Below are 26,024 nucleotides of genomic sequence, written 5' to 3'. Positions count from 1 at the left end.
GCGAGTCAGACAGTTTGCAAGTCAGTCAGTCTTTCAATGTTTTCTGTTTGAATTATTAGCTCACTATTGTCCTTCAGAAAATGAAATGCTCCATTCCTGCCTATCCTATCCCAGACATTCCTGACTCACACCAATGGGATGGACTCTCTCTGAATATCCTTTCAATTGGCTTTCTCATGTGATCCAACAAGGCACTCGGTTATAATAAAACTGCCATGAGATTGCATAATCGCCACCATTTCAGGACAATCAGGATTGGGCATTAACTGCCAGACCTGCTCTCATTATCCATGTGTTGAGAATTAACAGTAAACTACACAAACCACTGTGAGATAAAAGTATGCAGCACACTATTACCTCCTCTGGTCAACCATAGGCTGATAATAAACCCAGCAGCATCCATAACAAATTAACAAAAAAAATTGCATGTTTGTATGTTAAACTCCTGTCAAATAAACAAAAGATTAATGGCTGGTGTGTATTTTATTTCTGGCTAGGAAAATAATATTTTCAACATCACTTTTTTGATTTGTAATATATTTTAAAAACTTCGGAAGTACATTTCAAACTTAGCATCTGTAGAAATTATGGATTTTTGTAAAGTGCAGCTCCATAAAGTGATTTTAATTGTTTGTACAAATTTATTTCATCAAAGATGTCATTGTGTCAAAGTCATTAATTGTGAAATCTTGATGCATGCTGCGGTAGAAATGGTATATCTCAAGTCTGTGATAATCTTTTCAGTCACTTTAATAATACAAAAACATAAAGGCAATAACTAACTGATTTGAATGAAAATAGCAAAGTCTAATTCTTAACCTTTGGCTAGACACAAATGCTGTAGTATCTCAGTGGGATACACAGACAGCATCTCTGGACAAGAAATAGGTGATGTTTTGGGTCTAGACCCCAGAAAAAGGGTTTTGACCTGAAACATCACCCATTCATTCTCTCCAGGTGCTGCCTGTCCTGCTGAGTTACTCCAGCATTTTGTATATATCTTTGGTGTAAACCAGCATCTGCAGTTCCTTCCTGTACTTCTGAAAATTTGAGATTCGCTATTCAGGAGAGAAAAGTTAATTGGATTAGATTCTTATGAGCCCAGATGGATGTCCAACCCTACTTCAATACTGGCAGATCTTTGTAATATTCCAAGCATCGTTCTCCCTCCCCAGCCCTTTAAGACATCAGGAATTCTCTTTCCCAGTCATTCTTGTCATTCCATCCCACTTTGAGGTGTCTTTGAGTGCACTCTCTGCACAGGTGCTCACTTTACAATTATCTGGAAAGGGATCACAATGAAAGTGTATCCGTGGTAATTGTGCGGGTCCTTCGAAGAGCTAAGGCACCATGTCTTGAACCTAAAGACAAAGTGCACAGAGACCAGCCCACCCGGAACGGGAGGGGCACTCGGCGGGCGTCATAAATCTTTGAGCTCCCTGGCAAAGGGTGGGTGTGAATGTTTTGTTATGAGTTGCACTTCGCAGTTCCACTTGCTTCGGATATTACAGCGTACGTGTCGAGCACTTCATAGTTCCGACTCGAGGAGCAGTGACATTTAACGACAATGGGATTAAACAGGTTTACAGTGATTTGGCCAATTGTAGCCCTGTGCTGTTTAGTCAAGAGGGCTCGCCTGTACAACGTGGCTTTGGAAAGTGCCGTCCAGTTTAAAGGGGCCGAAGGGACATTATTTGGTTATTCGGTAATATTACACAGTTATAAAGGTGAAAAGTGGTGAGTTTCACTTTTTGAAGCATGTTAAAATGACTTGTTTTTCAAGTCCTGGCTCGCGTGAGTGAACTTTATTACATTAATGTTTATTGTAAGCATTATTTCTCCTGCTGAAGTTAGCCAAGGAAAGGTGAAAGTCGTGCACAGGGACTGCTTTCGATAGCTCAAAGATTTTAAACTGTCCACTAAATAGAAATCCTTTTCTGGCGACGTTTTTTTACTTGTGGCGTTGGTGCAGTGCTGGAGAATTGGTTAACAATGGGTGTGTTGATTTAACCCCATCTCTCCCCCACCCCCCCATTTGACGTTGCAGGTTTGTGGTGGGCGCTCCGAAAGCAAACTCTTCCCTGTATAACGTGACAGTAAATCCTGGATCTATTTACAAATGTCGAATCAGCCAAAATCCTGACAGAAACTGCGAAGAAATCCCTTTAGGTGAGTTGTAATAGCAGGTCAGTTTCTGACATGATATTGGGGGAACACGAAATGTCAAATATGCAAATATCACATTTGTGAATTTGATGTCTGTGATGGAAAGCAGTCTGATGGCTATTATCTTCAACTGCAACAAATATGCTTTTTTTAAATAATAGGTTCTATTACATAGATACATAGAAAATTAGTCCAAGAATAGGCCATTAGGCCCATCGAGCCAGCACTGCCATTCAATGTGATGTGATCATCAATGTGATCATCCACAATCAATACCCCGTTCCTACCTTCTCCCCATATCCCTTGATTTCATTAGCCCTAAGAGCTCTATCTAACTCTCTTTTGAATGCATTCAGTGAATCAGCCCCCATTATCTTCTGAGGCAGTGATTTCCACAAAATCACAACTCTCTGGGTGAAAAGGTTTTTCCTCATCTCAGTTCTAAATGGCCTACCCCTTATTCTTAAACTGTGGCCCCTAGTTCTGGAGTTCCCCCACATTGGGAACATGTTTCCTGCATCTAGCGTGTCCAATCCATTAATAATTGTATATGTTTCTATAAGGTCTTCCTCTCATCCTTCTAAATTCCAGTGAGTACAAGACCAGTTGCTCCATTCTTTCATTCTTCCTCCATAGGTCCACTCGTTAAGCAAGGGCATGAATCATTTAATATCTTTAAATGCTTTCTGTCCAAATTGGGTTGCACAGTGGCGCAGCAGTAGAATTGTTGCCTTGCAGCCTCAGAGACTAGGGTTAGATTGCGATCAGAGGTACACAAAAATGCTGGAGAAAGTCAGCGGGTGCAGCAGCATCTATGGAGCGAAGGAGATAGGCAACGTTTCTGGCCGAAACCCTTCTTCAGACTGATAGGGGGTGGGGGGAGGCGGGGAGAAGAAAGGAAAAAGGAGGAGGAGGAGGAGGAGCCAGAGGGCTGAGGGCTGAGGTAGGAAGGGGAGGAGACAGCAAGGGTTAACAGAATTGTTCATGCCACCAGGATGCAGACACCCCAAACGGAATATGAGGTGCTGTTCCTCCAATTTCCGGTGTTGCTCACTCTGGCCATGGAGGAGACCCGGGACAGAGAGGTCGGATACGGAATGGGAGGGGGAGTTGAAGTGCTGAGCCACCGGGAGGTGAGGTTGGTTAGTGGGGACCGAGTGGAGGTGTTCGGCGAAATGATCGCCAAGCCTACGCTTAGTCTCACTGATATAGATCAGCTGACATTTAGAGCAGCGGATGCAAAAGATGAGGTTGGAGGAGGTTCAAGGTATGCTTCCTTTAGATTGCGACCAGCAGTTTGCCATTAAGCAGCAGACTGCAGTCCAATGCTGGGTTCCTTGTATAGTCCAGTAAATGAGCCTGTCTAACTCGACCAACATTGGCAGTTGTGAGTCAATGAAAATTGTTTTTAAACTGCAGGTGTGGGAAATCTGAAATAAAAACAGAAAATGCTGGAAACTCTCAGCAGGTCAGACAGCATCTCTGGAGAGAGAGATAGTTAAAATTTCAGGTCAAACTCTATGCTAATAAAGGACTTCAGACTTGAAACATAATTATTTCTCTTTTCATAGATGCTGACTGATCTTTTTCATTTAGTTTAGAGATACAGCACAGAAACAGGCACTTTGTTCTGTCCACCGAGTCGGCATTGACCAGTGATCCCTGCACACTAACACTGTCGTACACACACTAGGGACAATTTACAATTGTTTCATGCCAATTTGTCTACAAACCTGCACGTCTTTGGAGTGTGGGAGGAAACCGGAGCTCCCGGGGAAAACGCACGCAGGTCAAGGAGAGAACGTACAAACACGGTACAACAGCGCCCATAGTCAGGATCGAACTTGGGTGAATGGTGCTACAAAGCAGCAACTCTACTGCTGCACCACTGTGCCGCACAGCTACTGCCAATATTTCTAGCATTTTCTGTTTTTAAGTTACCACAGACTATTTTGCAGCTTTGGAAAAATACAGAGAGTATTCTCCTGACCATTTTAGTATGGAATGGATTGGCTGCAATTAGTCGAGTACAATTTTGCTCATTAAAAAAGGATCCAGCTTTTAAAACTTAAAAATATATATTTTTGTCTTCCATAAGTTGCTAATTTAGATGTTTTAATGGTAATGGTGTATGTGTTTAAGGTTATAGGTTAAGCTTAAAAGATACGTTTAATTAATTTGAAGTAACTTCATCTTTCACTCCCCTCCCCCCTTCCTCCACCCTCGTCATGTTACCAGGTCCACAGTTCTCGGCATCTACCAGGCACCACCCTGCCTGAGCTCATATGTGACTGGCTATCTTATCTCATTACAAGCTCTTCACGCCTCCCCCACCCCTTTCAGTCTGAAGAAGGGTCCCGACCCGAAACTTTACTGATCCTTTTTCTCCAGAGATGATCCCCGACCCTCTGAGTTACTCCAGCACTTTGTGCCCATCTTTAATTAATTTGTTGTTCTTTGAATGTTTCATCATTCATGATGTTTAAAGAAGCTGCGTAAGATTTTGGTTGTGGTTTTATGTTTATTTTATTTTCATGGGTTGAGTTGATATTTTGCTACTTATGACACAATAGGTGTTAATATGTGTGAGATTTCTCACTGCGGAGAATCGTCCCAGTAATTTCCGCTGTTGAGAGGATACAAAATGTCATTTTATTTATGCATGATTAGCTTGCTGCAGTCTGTAAGATCTACCCCATGTCCCACTAAGTTTCTTTCCAAACAGTTGCATTCTTTTTCTCTCTTCTTCTGATCGCTCTCCACTATATCTAAATATGTTGGCCGTTGAATTTCCTTAAACATTAGAACATATGAAAATATGTTTGTGTTATGTAGAAATGTTGGACCACATTATTGGACCAACCACAGAAGAAGGTCATGGTGCATCTTTCTTTAGTTTTGCTCAGCTAAGGAAATAGAGAGTAAAAGTAAGCAGAGAAAATGATTTAAACTTGGTAGTTAGTTGGACGTACTTAAATTTAAACTTTAGACTTGGAAATACAACACGGAAATAGGCCCTTCAGCTCACTGAGTCCGCACCGACCAGCAATCTCTATCGTACACACTAGGGACAGTTTCTTTTACAACTTACCAAAGCTAATTAACCTACAAACCTGTACGTCTTCAGAGTGTGGGATGAAACCGGAGCACCCAGAGAAAACCCACATGGCCACAGGGAGAACACACAAAGATTGAATCCGGATCTCTGACACTGTGCGGCAGCCACTCTGCTGTTGCTCCACTGTGTCACCCTGGCATTGGCTGGCAAGCCATTCTATTCTCGACAGCATGATTCTAATTCCAGGATGTCATTATGTTGATGGGGGTGAAGGAAAAAGCGTTCACGTTGCGGCCCTGCTTCCACCAGTCTTTCCACCACTACGCTCAAGAAGCACAAGACACCATTGTATGCAGATGCCGAAAAGTGTGTTCAGCTCTGGTGGAACAATTTCTAATTTTGTGATGTGGACTTGATAAGAAGATTATGTGATGATAGGATTCCTGATCCAAATCAACAGGAAGTCACAGCTAGGAAGGGCAATGTCAGAAGCAGGAGGTGGTTACCATTAATTGAAAGAAGTGCCTTTAACCCCCTACGATCAGCGTAGGATGGTCTAGAAAATACACAAATTGTTAGAATAACTCAGCAGGTCAGGCAACTTCTCAGGAGAACATGGAAAGGTGAAGTTTTGGGTCGGGACCCTTGCTGAGACTGAAGAAGAGTCCCGACCAGCATGTCACATATCTGTGTTCTCCAGAAATTCTGCTTGACCCACTGAGTTACTCCAGCACATTGTGCCCCTTTTTTTGTCAACCTGCATCTGCAGTTCCTTGTGTCTCCCGGGATGGTCCAAGAGAAGGGAGGTAGGAACTCCCCTCGTGAAGCTCTGCTTTTCTTATCTGAGAAGGAAACTAATAGGTCTACAGATCCTCTTTGGATTGGCTTGGTAATGTACCAATTTCCCAACAAAGGGCCACAGATAAAATTATAATTGGATTCTTAATGACTTAATGACTTAATGACACAATTAATCAATGGTCTTTGTAGTGAGGGGATAAAATACAGAAGGGTGAAGTGACAATTTAGCTGAGTCAGTCTTGCATATATCCAAGAAAATGTGAGCATTATCTCCAGTCAGATCAATATTTAGGAACTTAATGTGACTGAACGCAATGGCTAGTTTCCATCAGTAGGCAGATGACCATTTGCTTTCTCAGTAGCATTAAACTGTATAATTCAGTGGGTCGACTCTCTGTCCAAGTCGGAGGTTTCTAATCTCAAGACCTGAAGTCAAAGATCAAGGTGACCACCAATGCAGGAGTATTGAAGCAAATTGCTATCAGAGATGCTGCCGTTTGGTTGCGATGATAAACTTGGACTCTGTCTTTCTCGGGGTGATATGAAAGATCCTGTTTCCAAAAAAGGAGTGTGGTAGTCATCCTCATTATCTTGGTCAACCATATCACATAAAAAAAATATTGACCTGTAATGATTCCCCTTTTTCAGCCACTTCCTGACCTGCTGAGTGCTTCCCCTGAGCATTTCCCCATTTCATCTCATATTTCCATCATCTGCAGTTTTTTTGATTTTGTGGTAATATGCTCAACATTTCCCAACAACGGTCCATGTGACAATAAACTTTAGCATGTTGGAACACAATTGCACACAACTGTCAAATGCACAACACAACTGTTGGCAAGAAATCTGAGCCCAAATACAATACCCAGCAGATCAGGCAGTGTTTGTGGAGAGGGAACAAACTGAATTAGTGCTCCAGGTGCATGACCTTGTATCACAAGTGGACAGCTCAGAGGCAAAGAGGGAATTGTATTGTATTCAAATTTATTGTCATTGTCTCAATTAGAGACAACAAAATGAATTTTCCTTACAGGCAGTATCATAAAAACAAATAAATAATAAATAATAAAACATATTAAAAATAAAATTGAATTGTATTAAATAAAATAAAAGCACAAACACAGAAAGTCCACGACACAACACAACGCAGTGGCACCAAGGTGAGGAAGGCACCATTGTCCAGCCAGCCTCCCCTCCGATCTTCCCAGATGTTCATCTGTGGTCTGGGCCTTCCGAGCACCCACAGTCGCCGCACTGGGCGGCCCGATGTTCAGGCCCTCACGCCGGGCTGTTGGAACGCCGACGCCGATCCCCGACGGTGAACATCCTCCTCCTCAGGAAGGCTGATTTCATGAAGCTGTTGAAATTAGCATTGAGTCCTGAGGGCGACAACATGCTTCGATGGAAGACGAGATGCAGTTGCTTGAAATTATGCTGGAGGTTGAGGCCAAAGTCAGTGAGCTCGCACTGGGGTGGGAAAGTCAAGTTTCAGGGAAAATGGAAGCTCTTGATCACCTTTGAGGACTGAATGAAAGTGTTCCAAAAAAACTGTCACTTGACATTCCTTCTTCTTCTGCACCATTCTTCCTTTCCGAACGTCAAGCACGTTTTCTCACCTTTTCACGTTCTGATGAAGAGTTTATTTCATTTTTTTTCTCCAGAAATGCTTCCTGTTTCCAGCATTCGGTTTTCTTTCAGGTTTCCAGCATCTTCAGTTTTTAGCTTCAATTCTTGTTTAAAACCAATGTGGATATACTTGGTGAAGTTAAGTTGTCAAGATACAACTGGAGACAAACAAGTGCATGTTCAATTGAACCAGAAGCAAACTGTGAGAGAAAAAGTCTGTTCAAATGTCCTTCTCGCATCTAAATTTGGATATCTTAGCTTCGTAAATTAATACTCATGGCGTCATTTATGGAATCAAGGGATATGGGGAGAAGGCAGGAATAGGGTACTGATTGTGGATGATCAGCTATGATCACATTGAATGGTGGTGCTTGCCCGAAGGGCTGAATGGCCTACTCCTGCACCCATTTTCTATGTATCTATGTATTTGAGCATGCAGCTCAAATTGAATGTTTGACTTCACTGCAGTGAATGAGTTGAGCTGCTGGTGCTCCCTTTGTCTTCAGATGCTTGATGGTGGGTGTCAGATTGGGTTTGATCAACAAATTGGCAAATACAATTCTCGGAACATTGGAGGTGAAAAAACGTTATGTATTGTTGAAGCCTCCTTTCTTACCAGTCTCAATTGGAACCCCAATGATTCAGTGATACTTCATTGTCACATGTACCGAGGTACAGTGAAATGCTTTGTTTTGCATACAACCCAGTAAAATCAGTACACAAGTGTCGTCGTGTTTCTGGCACTGACAATTCAAAGGGGGACCCCCCCCCCCCCCCACCCCGATGGTCCCTCTTTGTTCTCGGCCGCCTATCTTTCTCCTCCATGCGGCGAGCTTTTAATAGCGGACACAGGAGTACTGAGGACGCTGTCATTTGTTAACATTGGGATGGATTAGTTTCAAACTATTCTTTTATTTCGGCATGAAATTAACACAAGCTGAAATGAATACTGCATATTGGACTCAAGGATCCCCGGAATAAATTGGGAAGTTTTCATTTTAATTGAGGTAATATATGTAGAAAGTCCGGGAAGTAGGTCATGGCAGTTTTAATTTTTGTAGCTTCTGCATCTCCTTCCACTCTTTCTATTCACAGTCAAACAGCACAAAACAGACCCTTCAGCCCAACTTGCACATGCCGATCAAAATGCCCCATCGACACTGAGCCTACCTGCCTGCATTTGGCCCATATCTCTCGAAACCTGTCATGCCCATGTACCTGTCCAAATGTCTTTTAAATGCTGTTATAGCATCTGCCTCAACTACTTCCTGTGGCAACTTGTTCAATATACTAACCATCCTCTGAGTTAAAAAGTTTCCTCTTGGATTCATATTCACCTTAAATCTATGTCCTCTAGTTTTTGATTCTCCGACGCTGGGTGAATAACTTTCTATTCTCCTCATGATTTTGTACATGCCTATAAGACCCCCCTCAACTTCCTGTGCTCCAAAGAATAAAGTCCGAACGGCCCAACCTCTCCCGATAGCTCAGCCCCTCAAAACCCGTGAATGCCCTTATAAATCCTCTCTGCACTCTTTCAAGCTTATTCATGGAAAAAAGGTATGCAATAATATGGACATAAATATCTTGTTTTTGCAGGTAACCATGAGGGGAACAAATGTGGGCCGGAATGTACAGAAGACAGGGATAACCAGTGGCTTGGTGTTAGTTTGGCAAGGCAGCCAAAGGAAGATGGTTACATACTGGTATATAAATATTGTTCAGAATGCTTATTTAATTATTTCAATAATATATTTGATTAATTGCGATGATATGTTTTACACCAAGTGTTTTGTGTTTTTAAAGGCTTGTGCACATCGTTGGAAAAATATATTCCACATAATAAAAGAGATAATGCCACTTGGGTTGTGTTTTAAAATTCGACCAGACTTGCAGCATTCTGTGGATTCGCCACTGATACCATGTTACACAGGTAAGGAAATCATTAAAAAAAATATATATATATTGATGTTATTCCCTCTTAAGTTATTCTTTAGAAATAGTCATTGTGTTACTTTGTGTGAATATCTATGGGATTGTTGTGACTACTTTAATGGCAATTGGTAGACTATTTACCTACTGAAAGCTAATAAACTGCAGGTTTTGGAATCTGAAATAGAAACAGAAATGTTCGAACAACAAGGCCGGCACGGTGGCACAGTGGTAGAGTTGCTGCCTTACAGTGCCAGAGATCCAGTTTCGATCCTGACTGCAAGTGCTGTCTGTACAGAGTCTGTACAGAGTCTGTACAGAGTCTGTACAGACCTTTGTGGGTTTTCTCCAGATGCTCCAATTTCCTCCCACACTCCAAAGACATACAGGTTTTTGGACCAATTGGCTTGGTTACATTGTCCCTAGTGTGTGTAGGGCAGTGTTAGTGTGCGGGGATCGCTGGTCGGCGTGGACTCGGTGGGCCAAAGTCCGTTTCCACGCTGTATCTCTAAAACTAAAATAACTCGATCAGTCAAGCAGTATCTTTCACTGGCTGAATTCTACCGGCTTGCTTTTCAGGTTGACCTATTGAAAGCATGGTTAAAGCAAGTGGAAAGGTATCAATTCAATATCTCTGAGCTTATAATGTTTGGAATAATAACGCCGCTTTATTGAAGGCATCAATTTGGATTGAGTTAGTTCAGAGGAAAGAAAATTGCTAACTGCTGATTTAACCTGCTTGCTAATTGCTGAGTTAATCAGCAGATATCCCACCGTTTGTACTGGAACAAAATGATACTGCAATACTTAAGACAATGAGCTCAACTGTATCAAGAGGTTATTTACTATGTCCCATAGTAATCTGTTGCTATTGACAACATTAGATTGTTGCTGCCTCTGGTAATTGTCCTCAGTCATAACATGACCAAGGATCTTTTGGATCTCCTGTGTTGCAATGTAATTGCCCTTATTTAGGGCCTTTCCTCAAGCTACTGAACTCAGAAGGGAGGCTTTGTACTCAGCTACATCTTCACAGAAATGTTTTCTTTTTGCACAAAAAATAATGAAGGTTCAGCCTTTTGTTTGTTGCTGCGCTTTTGTGTGAACAGTTGTGTATGTAGAAGATGGACTTCTCAACAGAGACTAACAATATTTAGCAATTGGTTTAAAAAAAAAAGCTGAGGGAACATGAAGAGAAATCGTGTCAGAGATGATCTGTAAAACATTTCCCAAAAGAGTAATATGATTGGATTCCGAAGCAGTCATTTAAAAAGCAGTAGAGAAATGTGTTTTAGCACTCTCTGAAGATAGAGTTTGAATAAGAATGTGTAAAGCATTGTTCATGATGTCCACGTTCTCCTAAGGACCACACCATGATGCATTTGAGTTGCCACTGGCCCTGTATGACAGAATTTAATCCTTCATGCACCACAACACTCCCATAAGAACACTGCACAAATCCTCAAGGAACTGCAGGAAGCATTTGTGCCCATTTGTCAGCTCTCCCCTGACATTGTCCCATCATAGAGGACATCTGCATCTAGGTCTTTGATTTGATTATTCTTGCTTCTTCTTATCGAGTCAATAGACAATAGACAATAGGAGCAGGAGTAGGCCATTTGGCCCTTCGAGCCAGCACCGCCATTCAATGTGATCGTGGCTGATCATCCCCAATCAGTACCCCGTTCCTGCCTTCTCCCCTATCCCCTGACTCCATTATTTTTAAGAGCCCTATCTAGCTCTCTCTTGAAAGCATCCAGAGAACCTGCCTCCACTGCCCTTTGAGGCAGAGAATTCCACAGACTGTCCACATACAAGATTAGAAGTTGTTCAGCCAGAGCTGCACACAATTCTCGGCATCTGCATACAATGGTGTCCGCCGTGCGCTTCTTGTGCGTGGTGGTGGAAACGGGGCCACGCCGTGAACGCTCTGTCCTTGACCCCATTATGCCTGCTGTCCTGTAGCCTCTTCCACCTGCTGGAACTGATTCAGGTGCCCGCCACAAAGTAAATGCATCGGAACCAGGGTCAGGACCTGGCACTATTTGTGCACGTGAAACGATTTGGCTTTCTGCAGGTTGGTTATTATGAGCACTCCTGGCCTGAAACCAGCGATCATGTGACCAGGATGCTAATATGCGGCAAGAACAATGCATTTCATAAAACATTGAGCGGCATGCTATTCCTTAGAAGATGCTGTATTTCCAAAGTAGGAACCAGAAGAATTTAATGACAACACTTGCCTGTCATCAAATCATAAAGGCCTTTCCAGCCACCATTCTCTACTTCTTTTCCCCTCACAGACCAATTCAGAACTTCATGGTTGTACATAGTGCTTTACAAAACAATTAAAAGTAGACATTTTCACAGTGTGAAGAACTTGGTAACATTGTATCATCCGTATGTGTTTCACATTGTGTTCAATTCACTTGAAGTGATCATTTGGTTTGGTGATGATGAAAATGCACATCAGAGCTGTAAATGTGCCAAAAAGGGATGGCTATTGCGAATAATGGTCCTGCTCCAAAATATTACAGTATTTTACTGTTTATGTTGAGTGTTTTATTTGATCACTGTCCTTTAAGAATTTAATGTTGCGTGGCATATTGGGAGCAATCCTATGATCTGGCACCCTGAAGCAGTACAGCTGGGTAACTGTAGTCCTGTGATATCTGGAGATGATATTTCCCATTGGAATTGTGTAACGAGAGTAAGGAAAACAAAATATTTTATTGGACTGGATTTTGGGATCACAGCGGCACGAAGATGCATTGTATTGTAATTATTTTTCTTATCCCATTAGAATATAACCAGGGACGTGATAAGATGTTTTGTCAGGCTGGGATTTCTAGTTTTGTAACTGAGGTGAGTGGGAGCTGTTTCTTGAATAAAATGTTTGTTTCTTCTTTGAAGCATCCATGCATTATCTTAGTGATACTGTTTTTATATTGCAGGATTTAATTGTAATGGGAGCTCCTGGATCTAATTTATGGGCTGGAACAGTTTTAGTCAAAAATGAGAAAGAAAATTCTTTGCTCTTTTATGAAGATTTGGATTATTTAATCAAAGATGGCAGCTATCTTGGTAATTAAAGGTCATAATTAAATAACTATTGCACGAGTACAACATTTGGTGCAAAATGTACCCTATAGCAATGACATTTGATGCTCAAGACGTGTTGAATCCATTTGTTTTAATATGAATATTTTTTAAATTATTTCCCAGGTTATTCGGTTAGTGCAGGACACTTTATTTATCCAAACAGCACAGAATTTGTGGCAGGGGCACCACAGCAGGAGATGATGGGTCAAGTAAGAATTTTGCGTTTTCAGAAATGTTCCTTTGATTGCAATGAGTGAAATAATTTAAAACAATATATCAACGGTTGCTGTAACAGATTGGATAAAAGACAGCAACTAAAACAACCAAAGTTCACAGGTGACATTTAGATCAGAAGAAATAGGAACAAGAGTAGGCCATTTGATCCCTCGAGTCTGCCATTCAGCATACTTCCCGCTGAGTTACTCCAGTGTCTATCTTGGGTGTAAACCAGCACCTGCAGTTCCTTCCTACACATTCAATATAACCTTCCTGATGCAGAGTGGCACAGCTGGCAGAGCTGCTGCCTGCCAGCACCAGAGACCCGGGTTTGATCCCGACTTTAGGTGTTGTCTATGTGGAGGTTGCACATTCTCCTTGTGACCGTGTCGGTTTCCTTCTGGCGCTCCGGTTTCCTTTCACATCCCAAATGCGTAAGGGTTTGTTGGTTAATTGGCCTCTGTAAATTGCTCCTAGTGCACAAGGAGTTGCTGTGAAAGTTAGATAACACTGAACTAGTGTGAATGGGTGATTGATGGTCAGCATGGGCTGAAGGGCCTGTTTCCATGCTGTATTTCTACACTAAACCTAAATACCATATCCTTGCTCTCTCTCTTAATCACTTTTATTCTCTTCATGGTTACAAACCCATCTCAGCTTTGTATATATTGAAAGTTTCAGGTTCCACATTTTTTTCTTTGGGCATAATTATGCAGTCCTGAAAACACTACATAATTATCTTTATCAATTAAAAATTGTTTCTTTCAAACAGTGTGGACATTTTTTAAACTATGGCCTATTTTTTTTTTGTAGGTTTACATCTTTAAGAAAGATGGAATGAGCTTGAGCATAATGTTCGAGGCAAAGGGTAAAAAGGTACGACAAGACATAAAACCGTCCTTCAATTCTAAGATTCTGAAACTGTTGCAATGTTTCATTTGCTTTTGTTTCTTTGGCTTGCAGCTTGCTTCTTACTTTGGCTCATCAGTTTGTGCGGTGGATCTCAATTCAGATGGCCTCTCGGATCTGTTAGTTGGAGCCCCCATGTACAGCGTGGTCAGAGATGAAGGAAGGGTCTATGTTTACTTGAACATGGGATTGGTAAGATTGAAGAATATCCTCTGAGCTAATTTACATTTAATAATTATCACTTGTCATTGTCTTATCGGTATGGGTTTTGTATTTGGAAAGGGAAAGCTGAAGGAGCTGGAAATTGAGCTTGCGGGAGGAAATTCCTATGCGGCCAGGTTTGGGGAAACAATTGTGGATCTTGGAGACATTGATGATGATGGACATTCAGGTTTGGCATATATAGATCCTATAATTTCAAAATTCTTTCTTTCTAAAAAAAATGCCATTTAGTAATGGGTGTTATTTTGATAGTGACATTTTGTTATATTATAAATGAATGAGTTGTTGTACGAAAATATCTGCAGCTTTTGATACAGAAATTCTATAGTGTGTGTGTTGTGTGTGTGGGGGGGGGGGGGGGGGGGGGGGCAGGTGGGAGGGGAATGTAGACCTGGTAAAGCCACACTACTATCCTGAGCTACTATCAACCTCATGGGAGACCCTCTTTAACAAATAAACTTGACTTGACTTTAATGGAGATATCTTTAATCAGACTTTCCAGGACATAACCTCACACTAACGTTATTCCTTTATCATGTATCCATACACTGTGGATGACCCGGTTGTAATCATGTATAGTCTTTCAACTGACTGGTTAGCACGCAACTAAAGCTTTTCACTGTACCTTGGTACATGTGGCACTAAACTAAACTAAATCTATAGGAGGCAGCTGATACAACTCCACAGAGATGAAATCAAAGGAACTGCAGATACTAGAATGTTGAGTAAAACACAAAGTGCTCGAGTTACTCAGTGGTTCAGACAACATGCTTGACCCGCTGAATTATTCCAGCACTCTGTGTTTTAACTCACCAGAGCTGGTGGCAAAGGACCTAGAGGAGCATGATCTCCATAGCTTTTATCCCCACCATTGGGAATGCTTCTCAATACCTATGTTGAGTTTCATATTTGGAAATGCGGCAAAGGCCACGGATGGCAACAGAATTAACAAGCTCGCCAGGAAAGCTGGCTCCGTCGTGGCGGTGGAGTTGGATTCATGGGAGGTGGTCTTGGAGGGGAGGATGCTTCTCAAACTGTGGACAATACAGCTCACCCCCTCCATGACACACTGGTCAACCTGAGGAGCACCTTCAGCAACAGACTGGTTCCACCAAGATGCAGCACAGAATGCCACAGGAGATCCTTTTTCCCTGTGGCGATCAAACCGCACAACTCTTTCCCCTTCTGTCATGGGGTAGACTGACTCCCCGTTCCCTCCTCCATCTTTGCACACACCCTATCCTGTACTTTTCACTCATCGCCTTCATTTCATGTTCATGTATCTTCTTGTGCATTATAACTGTTGGCAGACCAATTTCCCTCCTGGGATTGATATAGTTCTATTGTATCACATCATATCGTATATAATAGAAAATAAAAGGAGCTCTGACAAGGATACATGCAGCCCATTCAACATCAGTAGAGTTTGTGTGGCCAGTGTGCAGCCCCTTGCTACTGTCCGTCACTGCCTATTTTCAGGGAACAATTCCGGGATAGGGAGTGTGGTGAGACACGTTATGCACTGTTGAGTAATTTGTTTCCAAATGAGATTGTAATAAGGGGAAGGAAATCCATCCAGTGCCTTGTTCCAGTACAGACTCCAGTGCAGCAAAAGATGAAGAAACCTTTTATTGAAATAAATTATCCAGTCATACTAAATGTGCGGACTTGTACACCAGAGCATGAGCATGGAAATGTAAAACAAATCAGGCTTATGATAGACCTCGTGCCTGGCCCATTAATGTGGACCCCCACGTATCACATAATTAGCCAAATTCAAGGAGATTTAACATTTTAATGACTGAATGAGCTAAAGCATAGCTCTGCTCATTTGAATTACATTCAAAATAAATTAATGATCCAGGCATTGCTTTAAGTTTTGAATGCAGCAGTTTATCTGGCCAATACTATAAAAAGTGATAGAACATTGTAGTTGTAATTAATTTCTATTGATCCAGGGCATTTTAACGAGGATGCCTTCATGAAGCTTTTATGGCACTAGATTTTTTTATGCCATTACTTGAAATTGCAAATAGCTGGGAATGCATGTGTGAAAGTAATACATGTCATGTTTTGCAACATATAACACCTTTGTGACTAAGTGGGAGTATGAATCGCCAGCATAATCAAGGACCAGTCTCACCCTGAACACACCCTCTCCCATCAGGCAAGGTACAGAACTGTGAAAACGCATCTCTCCAGATTCAGGGGCAGTTTCTTCCCAGCTGTTATCAGGCAACTGGACCATCGTATCGCCAACTAGAGAGCAGTGCTGACCATCCATCTACCTCATTGGAGTCTCTGGAACTATCTTTAATCAGACTTTACCAGACTTTATCTTGCACTAATTGTTATTCCCTTTATCCTGTACCTTTACACTGTGGATGGTTTGATTGTAATCGTGTAAAGTATTTCTAATCACTGGATAGCACACAACCCCAAAAAAAACTTGTCACTGAACTTTGGTACACATGACAATAAACTAAACTATACTACATTAAGTGAGTGTGGAGCAGAAGCTGTGGGGAATAATGCTGCAGGTTGAGTGAATGATGCTTGCCACCATAAATAAAATCTCAAATCTAAGATGTGAAACTAGACCATCACAAAATATTATGATTTGTTGAAATCTGTTATAACAGATAATATTCCCATGGTAGCCAAAAAATGCTGGAGTAACTCAGTGAGACAAAGGCAGCCTGAAGAAGGATCTCAACCCGAAACGTCACCCATTCCTTCCCTCCAGAGGTGCTGCCTGTCCTGCTGAGTTACTCCAGCATTTTGTGTCTATCTTCGGTGTAAACCAGCATCTGCAGTTCCTCCCTGCACGGATAATATTCCCACATGCTCTATGGCCAGATAAATTTGTTATATTTCAGTTCATGCAAAGTAAATAAATTAACACCGTTTTGAGCACACAATGCATGTTACAAGAGCATAAAGGCAAAGATATATGTTGTGTGTCATTACCCCTTATCTAACCCAAGAGGTTACTAGACTCAGTGTGTTTAATTCCACTACAGATATAGCAATAGGTGCTCCCCAAGAAGATGATCTACAGGGGGCGATTTATATCTACAATGGCAGAGAGACTGGAATATCTTCAACTTTTTCTCAAGTAAGGAATTGAAATTAAATTTGATGTAAAACAAGACTTAAAATGTCAGCAAGTATGAGGCAAGCAGCTGAATTTTGTCAAAGCTAGACCAAAAGTGTTGGAGTAACTCAGCGGGTCAGGCAGCATCTCTGGAGAAAACCGATAGGTGGCATTTTGTGCCTGGACCCTTCTTCAGACCCAATTTTGTGAACTTTGCCACTGGGCCGCCTCACACACATGCCACAGGTGCAAACGTCAATGCAGCGATGCAGTATTTCATGTATACTTTAGAAAATGTGAAGGGATGTAATGAAAACAAAGTAGAGGAGATGGTCAACAGGTCAAGCAACATAGAAACATAGAAAACATTCGGCCCTTCGAGCCTGCACCGCCATTCAATATGATCATGGCTGATCATCCAACTCAGTATCCTGTACCTGCCCTCTCTCCATACCCCCTGATTCCTTTAGCCACAAGGGCCACATCTAACTCCCTCTTAAATATTCCAATGAACTGGCCTCAACTACCTTCTGTGGCAGAGAATTCCACAGATTCACCACTCTCTGTGTTAAAAACGATTTTCTATCATCTCTGTCCTAAAAGACTTCCCCCTTCTCCTTAAACTGTGACCCCTTGTTCTGGACTTCCCCAACATCGGGAATAATCTTCCTGCATCTAGCCTGTCCAACCCCTTAAGAATCATGTGTTTATACATCTCAAGCCAATGACCTTTCATCAGAGCTCATTGACCTAAAACTGCTTGGTCTGCTGAGTGCATTCAGTATTTACTGTCATTATTTTGGATTTCCAACAACCGCAGTGTATGACGAGGTGATCTGTTCTGTGTTCAGTGGTGGACAAATTCCAACTCCGCACTGGGAAATAAAACCACACTTCTCAGTCTGGTAGCCCCAGTGACAGCACATGGCACATTTAACGATCATTTTGACACAATTGACAAATTTGTGTTTTTTCACCCGATAAACAAGATCTGCAGGATACTTTTGGAAATCTGAAATAAAATTGAAAATGTAGGAAATACTCAGCAGGTCAGACAGCATGTGATGAGAGAGGGACAGAGGTAACAGTTTGTCCATGATCTTTCATTGGACCTGGAAAAAGTTAGAGATTACACAGATTTTAAATTACAGAGCACGGGCACGGGGGGGGGGGGGGGGGGGGGGGGGGGGGGGGGGGGGGGGGGGGGGGGGGGGGGGGGGTTGGGGATGGCTGGGAGGGGTGGAGGGGAGGTGGTGGCAGGTGAGACACAAAGGCAAAGTTCTTTGTAGGTGGAAAGCAGGAGAGGTGAAAGAGACAGCTCAAGTCCAGCCACCAAAGAGAGAATAAGTTTTAAGAGGAGGGAGGGGGAAGAAACCTGAAATCGCCAGAAATGAGGGGAAAAGGGAGGAGAAGGCAAGAGTCCAGGATGTGTAGAGCTGAAATGTGAAATTGTTGGTCATGACGCTGAGTTCAGAAGATCGCCACATTCTTATTCGCAAGTTGAGGTGTTATTCCTCAAGATAATAATAATAATAATAGTAATACATTTTATTTGTGGGCGCCTTTCAAAAGTCTCAAGGACACCTTACAGAAAATTAACAAGAGTAAAAAAACATATAATCGGAATAAAATAAATAATAAAGACATCACCAATACACAGATTAAAGACAGAATTCGATCCAAAGACAAAAACCAAAAACACAATGTGAAGAGAGAGCAGCGGCAGCTAAACCGCGCCAGCGTCCACTCTCCCTTCCGACAGCCATCTTGGACACAAACTAAAATATTCACTTACACACAAAAATCATCCCCCCACAATGGTTACCACTGTGGGGGAAGGCACAATGTCCAGTCCCCATCCCCAGTTCTCCCAAAGTCAGGCCTAATGAGGCCTCCGCTATTGCCTCTACGAAGGCCCGATGTTCCTGGCCGTTCTGGCCGGGTGCTATTGCCCCGGCGTCGGGAGAGTCCTCTCAGTGGCTGGGCCACCTGGAACGGCCGCTTCCTAACCGAAGACCGCGGCTTCTGAAGCCGACAAGATGGTTTGGGCTCGGTGTAGGAGGCTGAAGAGTGGGATGTATAAATTAGAGACAAGAGAAATCTTGGGGCCATGCTTGTGTACTGAAGGACCTGCACTGCAAAGCACTCACTGCAATTGGTTTTTCCAATATAGGGGTGACCACGCCAGTAGCATTGGAGGCAATGGGTGCTAAATTGGATAAAAGGCGAATGATTTGCTGCTTCAATTGGAATGTGTTGAGAGCCCAGAGTAGTGGAAAAGGGAGGAGATGAAAGAGCAAGTTCACACCTTGTGATTGTACAAGAAGGCGCCACAAAGTGGAGAGTTGTTATTGCTGGAGATGGAAGAATGAACATAAGGGCCTCAGAGGGAGCATGCCCTTGGGAATGTTGAAAAAGGATTGGAGAGGTAGATATGTCTTATCGTGGCATCACAGTGGATATGTTGTAAATTGCAGGGGATTGAACACAATGCTGATGGGGTAGAAGGTGAGAATATAACCTGTCCTTGTCTGGAGTGGGACTAGAGGGATTTTGAGCGAATGTGTGGGAAAGTTAAACAACATGGTTGAGCTTAAGATCTGTGGGGGCAGACACGTAACAGGATCACTGAAGTAGATAGATGATATCATCAGAACAAAAGAAATAGAAAACCTGGAGAAATGAACGGGATTCTCTTGGAGTCCTGTTTGGATGAAGCGTAGTCTAAGGTTGTCCATGGTCTTGTAAAGGATATTGTTCTGTCTTTGTCATTTAAGTACTATGCGAGTAGTGTTGTAGAGCACAGAAACAGGCCCTTCGGCCCAACTCGTCCATGCCAACCAGGAAGGGTGAGAATAAAATTGCTCTCTGATGCACCTTTGATGGCTTGGAAGTTCTGCTTTCTATTTGCAAATTCTTCTGACAGACACTGGGTTAAACAATTTTACCAGGATGCCTGATTGTCAAGGTTTGCAAAGGACAGCTGAGGTGATCACCAGCAGGCTGCAGGAGTAAAATGCATGACAATATCTGGATGAAAAGTCGATTTAATATACAAGGCTGGGAGTTGAATCCATCACTCCATGATCAATTTGAAACCATCTTCAGGGATTCATTATTTTCTTTCTCTTACAGAAAATCCTTGGGCAACAGATCAGTAATAACTTGCGTGCCTTTGGCCAATCGATATCTGGAGGTATTGATGCAGATGGAAATGGTTACTCAGGTAATCTTCAGAATTTTATAAATGCATTTACAACTCAAAATTATTTATTATTTTCAAATCAGAAATTTTAGATTAAAGGAATGGTAGCATTTTGTATTATACACAAGATTCATTGTATAATTTAACATTGCAGTGAGCAACAAAAGCTTATTGGCAGTATATTACTCATTTTAAAATCATCTGAAAATCAGCTGGAACTAGGTAATGGAAAAATGAAGTCCTTTATTTCGATGTGGTTGGTTTCGAAGATACAATACTTATGTCACATGCCCTTTAGACAGGAAGAATTAAATGAACACAATGCAGATTGTGGATACTGTCCTGCCCTATCACAGATAAGGGACTAAAAATTGTTACCACAAAATTGTTACAAAAAAACTCTTACTGCAGCCTTTTTATAACCTATCTCTAATTATTTTATAAATCTAAACAAAATTATTATCTGCATGACCTGATATATCATTTGTAAAGAGCATTTAAATTTAAATCACATTGACGAGTTTAAAGATGGGCACAATTTGCTAGAGTAACTCAGTGGGTCAGGCAGCATAGCATCTCTGGAGAAAGGAATAGGTGACGTTTCCAGTTGGAACCGTTCTTCAGACTGGTGACGCCCTTGATGGGTATAAAGTTGTATATAAATTAGGCTACATGAAGGATGAAAGATTTAATTTGTGAAAGGGTATTAGTGAACCTGATGGATTTTCTAACCATCAGCGCACCATGTGAAAATAATTTCCATTGGCCATTGCTGTATCTAATGAAAATACGTTCTTAAAATGTTCTCGTGGTGACGCCAGATTCAATTGTTCTGATCAGGTTATTGTTAAACATGAAGAATCCCATTGGTACGCAACATTTGCATTTTTCAGCTTGAAATTGTGCAGTATGGTGCATACTGTAGCGATTTTTATAGCTTACACTTGAATGCAATATATATGCTTTAAATTGGATTGGAGCATTTTTGAAAGGGGGAGGTTGTGCGATCACTGGCCTTGGGGGTACCCGGTGAGGGAGTGGAGCAACCGAGTGGGGAGAGGGTGTGGAAGAAGGGTAGGAACTTTTTTTAATTTGATGTCTTAAAATCATGTTTTAGTGCACTGTAGAAGTATGATTTCAATGTTTTTTGTATGAAGTATTATTAAGAGGTAACTTTTTAAGGGGTAACTTTATCCACACAAAGGGTGATGGGTGTATGGAACAAGCTGCCAGAGGAGGTAGTTGAGGCAGGGACCATCCCAACATTTAAGAAAAAGTTAGACTGATACATGGATAGGACAGGTTTGGAGGTATGGACCAAAAGCAGGTAGCGTAGCTGGGACATGTTGGCGGCTGTGGGCAAGTTGCACGAAGGGCCTGTTTTCACACTGTATCACTCTATGACTACATTATACCTCCACCATGCATGAATGCTTCAAAATCAAGTGATCAAGTTTTATTGCCATACACTCAAGCATAGAAACATAGAAAATAGGTGCAGGAATAGGCCATTCGGCCCTTCGAGTCAGCACTGCCATTCAATATGATCATGGCTATTCATCTAAAATCAATACCTCTTTCCTGTTTTTTCCCCATATCCCTTGATGTCGTTAGCCCCAAGAACTAAATGTAACTCTTGAAAACATCCAGTGAATTGGCCTGCACTGCCTTCTGTGGCAGAGAATTCCACAGATTCACAACTCTCTACGTGAAGAAAGTTTGTCCTCATCTCAGTCCTAACTACCCCCCCCCCCCCCCCCCCCCCCCCTAGTCTTAAACTGTGACCCATGGTTCTGAACGCCCCCAACATCGGGAACATTTTTCCTGCAGTTACAGTAAGTGAAAATCTAGCAGGCAAGCTGGATGCTTTCTCCAACCACCCCCATTTGAAGTCCACTATCTTCCATTTTCTCAGTGCTTGGTACTTACTTCCAGCACCACTGGTTGTCCTCCAGGATGCACCGAGCCCAGTCTAATCATGCCAGTCACCTGGGCAAATTCGACACAGACTCTCTCTCTCCTTCCCCACTCTTCTCCCCTCTCTCCACCTCTCAACCCCCCTCTCTCTCTCTCGCTCCCTCTATCTCTCCCCTCTCCCCCCTCCCCCTCTCTCTCTCTCTCTCTCTCTCTCTCTCTCTCTCTCTCTCTCTCCCCTCTCCCTCTCCCCCTCTCTCTCTCCTCTCTTTCCCTCTCTCCCTCTCTCTCTCTCTCTCTCCCCCCCTCTCCCTCTCTCTCTCCCTCTCTTCCCCTCCCCTCTCCCCCCCTCTCTATCCCCTAACACTCTCTCCCCCTCTCTCCCCTCTTTTCTTCTCTCTCTCCCCCTCTTCTCTCTCCCCATCGCTTCCCCCCAACCTCGTTCTCCCTCCGTCTCTGTCTCCCCGTCTCTCTCCTTCTCCACACCCTCTCCCTCCTCTCTTCCCCTCTCTATCTCTCTCTTCTCACCCCCCTCTCTCCTCCCTCTCTCCTCCTCTCTTCCCCATTACTCCCCTCCTACCTCACTCTCTCCCCTTGTCCCTCCCCTCTCTTTCTCCTCTGTCTCTCTCTTTTTCTTTGCCCCCCTATCTCTCTCTTCCCCCGTTTCTCTCTTTCCCCCTCTCCCCCTCTTCCCCTTTCTCTTTTACCACCCCCTCTCTTCCCCTTCTCTCTCTCATTCTCTCCAACCCTCTCCTCCCTCTCCACCCCCTCTCTCTCTCTTCCCTCTTTCTTCCCTCTCACCCCTCTATCACCTTCCCCCTCTCCCTCTTCTCGCTCTCTCTCCCTTCCCACCCCCCCTCTCCCCCCCCTCTCTCTCCCCCCCCCCCCTCCCCCCTCCCCCCTCTCTCTCCCTCCCTCCTCCCCCCCCCCCCCTCCTCTCTCTCCCCACTCTCTCTCCTTCCCCCCTCTCTCTCTCTCTCCACCTCCCTTTGAGAGTCTGTCCCTTCGGCACAGAGACTCTCGCGGCAGCGGCAGCAACGCTTCCGACGCCTCCGACACCCGGGACTTGCACTGTCCGGAGTGCTCCATGGCCAGAGCTGCAGCGAGCGACACGCCGGCCCCGGCAAACACTCGCCAGTCCCGGCTCCCCGCATCTGTTCCCGCCGCTGGTTCTGCTCCCATCCCTCCCGCAGCCCCGGCTCTCCAACACCCGCGGACCATGCAGTTTATCCGAGTTTTGACATTTTCGTTGATCACAAAATTTCTCACCACAGAGCGTGAGAAATTTCTGATGAGCGTGAGGGCGTGAGAGTTTGCTTGAGGTCGTGTGTCTCACGCTCAAAGCGTGAGAGTTGGCAGCTCTGTGTTTAGGTTTGGATCGGGTTCCTGGGCTGTAGAAACTGCAACAGCACCTAGTGTTCAGAAAAAGTGTAGCACCGCATCATACCCTGTGTGGCCCACATCCATTCCCTGAGCTGGTCCCAGTGCTTGGGGGTTGGACATGCTGGAAGCCTCATGTAACAGCGAGATGTAGCACTGCTCACAACTGGCTTTTAAATGCCTCTGAAGATCACTTCAAGACTGTTTAAATATGTTGTAAACAAATAAATTTGTCTGTTTAAAATTTAAATTATGGTAAATTAATCCAAAAATACAATATCAAGTGAAATAAAATAAATAACCTGACTTTAGCCATTTTAATGAATTCAAATAATTCAAAGATTAACTGTCCTTTAAAGGAAGCAGTTTCTCCTTGTTTCACCTAACCTTTATTTTGAGACTGGGCACATAGTTAGAGGCAATATCCTGAAGATATTTACCCTGTTGAGCACTCTTGGAGTTTTGCAATGAAGTCAAAGCACCTATTGTCCCTCGCTCCATGTGAAGTGTCACTTGTGGCTCCCACCCCATGACCAAATCTACCATTGGTCGCAAGGTTGCAGAGGCAATGAACATTGGAGGGCTGATGTAATTTGATCATTCATAGTTTTGCACAGGTTTTGTTTCAAACTTCTAAATTTGTGCTAAATTAATATGAGCCATCTACTCATCCCATTCAATTGAGTTGAATGCGAATCAATGCGAATAATAAAGATGTTTTCCTGAAGTTATATAGGGCTTTTGTGAGATTACACCTCAAGTATTGTGTACAGCATTGGCCTCCTACATAAAACACTGATATACCTGTTATAGAGGGGATGCAACAAAGATTCACTAGACTGGTTCCTGGGATGTCATATAAGAAGGCTTCAATTCCTTGGGGTGTAGCAGACTAAGAGGTGACCTCAAAACTCTGAGAATGCTCAACAAAGTAAAAATATTGACTATCTTGCCCCTGACTATTTTCCCAGTCTCCAAATAAAGGTTAGCCCAAACATGGAGAAATTGCTTTATCTAAAGGGCAGTGAATCTTTGGAATTCTGACCCTGGAAACTGTGGAAGCTCATTTATTGATTGTATTTAAAACTACATCGGTAGATATCAGGACTTAAGAAAAATCAATATTTATGGGGATATGGTTTCATATTTATGGGGATATGGTTTCAGCAGGATTTATCTGAATGGAAGAACAGACTCGAGGGGTTGAATGAGCTGTATCTGCCCTTATAACTTTTATTCTATCCAGTGAATTAGCGTAAAAATTTGAACGTAACATTTATCAATTTTCTCTTCATTGTAGATATCGCTGTTGGTGCCTTCATGTCTGATACTGTGGTGTTGCTCAGGTGAGATTGAATAATGATTTCATTGGGTGTGATAATTTGGTGAAATGGGAAAGGTGATGCCTAATCAATAAACATAAAGGATTGACCTGTACGCTGTTTGATCTTCAAATATTAAACCTATTCTTTTCATGCAAGGAATTGTATGCACATAATTTGCCAATAAGTTTCTTATGACAATTCTGTGTGTTTTCACCATTTTCCAGAATATATGACGTATTTACTTTTCTTCAGCTCACAACTGTTTGTTGATACAAATTGTCAAAAACATTTTCAAAAAGGGGGAGTTCATCCTGATCGGGCATTTGTACATTTTGAGGAATTGTTTAGGGTGGCAAATTTAGGGTGGTCTAGTAGAGTTGTTGCCCAACAGCGCCTGAAAACCAGGTTCGATCCTGACAATGGGTGCTGTCTGTACGGAGCTTGTATGTTTTCCCTGTGACCGTGTGGGTTTTCTCTGGGTGCTACGCGTTGCTCCCACGCTCCAAAGACATATAGGTTTGTAAGTTGATTGGTTTCTATAAATTGTAAATTGTCCCTAGTGTGTTGGATCGTGCTAGTGTACGGGGTGATCACTGGTCAGCGCTGACTCGGTGGGCCAAAGGGCCTGTTTCCATGCTGTATCTCTAAAGTACAAACTTAATTGATTTGGGTGGAGGGAAGTGTAATACAATTCGAATGTAGATGCAGTAAATACTCACTAAAGCCTTGCATGAAATGCTGTTACACGAGATTAGGGCAGTGTATATCAAAAGTAAAATTTAACCTTTTTTGAACAGAAATTTGTTGGAGGCTGTGAATTGATTCGTGAGATTTCCAGTTTTTTTTTTTGTTTTTTTTTTTTTTTTTATTTTTATTAGAAGTTAATACAGCACAAAACAGTACAGTGGCACCTGATTTTAGGTGCCAACTATGTAATACCGTAATCCATTCTATGTACAACCTCTAGTTTTATGTTATAAGAAGGAAGTAAGCAGGACAAGAAAAAGAAAACAATAGAAAGGGGAAAAAGTGGAAAAATAGATGGTAGAGAGTAGAAAAACGTGAAGTGTG

General features: G+C 42.6%; 1 protein-coding gene across 1 annotated transcript in view; it reads left to right on the top strand.

Moving 5' to 3' along the window:
* The first annotated feature begins 1,465 nt into the window (after positions 1-1,465).
* itga4 (integrin alpha 4) overlaps positions 1,466-26,024 on the top strand; it is a 97,168-nt gene continuing 72,609 nt past the window's right edge. Inside the window, exons 1-13 of the mRNA XM_055637867.1 lie at positions 1,466-1,737; positions 2,048-2,169; positions 9,251-9,357; positions 9,458-9,584; positions 12,387-12,448; positions 12,538-12,667; positions 12,809-12,894; positions 13,715-13,777; positions 13,865-14,002; positions 14,093-14,201; positions 17,056-17,150; positions 20,265-20,355; positions 24,929-24,974. Of these exons, the coding sequence (XP_055493842.1) occupies positions 1,568-1,737; positions 2,048-2,169; positions 9,251-9,357; positions 9,458-9,584; positions 12,387-12,448; positions 12,538-12,667; positions 12,809-12,894; positions 13,715-13,777; positions 13,865-14,002; positions 14,093-14,201; positions 17,056-17,150; positions 20,265-20,355; positions 24,929-24,974 (1,346 nt within the window). The 5' untranslated portion in view covers positions 1,466-1,567. The remainder of the gene's footprint in view (positions 1,738-2,047; positions 2,170-9,250; positions 9,358-9,457; positions 9,585-12,386; positions 12,449-12,537; positions 12,668-12,808; positions 12,895-13,714; positions 13,778-13,864; positions 14,003-14,092; positions 14,202-17,055; positions 17,151-20,264; positions 20,356-24,928; positions 24,975-26,024) is intronic.

The sequence above is a fragment of the Leucoraja erinacea genome, chromosome 7, assembly GCF_028641065.1.
Source record: "Leucoraja erinacea ecotype New England chromosome 7, Leri_hhj_1, whole genome shotgun sequence".
Lineage (NCBI taxonomy): Eukaryota > Metazoa > Chordata > Chondrichthyes > Rajiformes > Rajidae > Leucoraja > Leucoraja erinaceus.
This window is presented reverse-complemented; position numbering and strand designations above follow the sequence as displayed.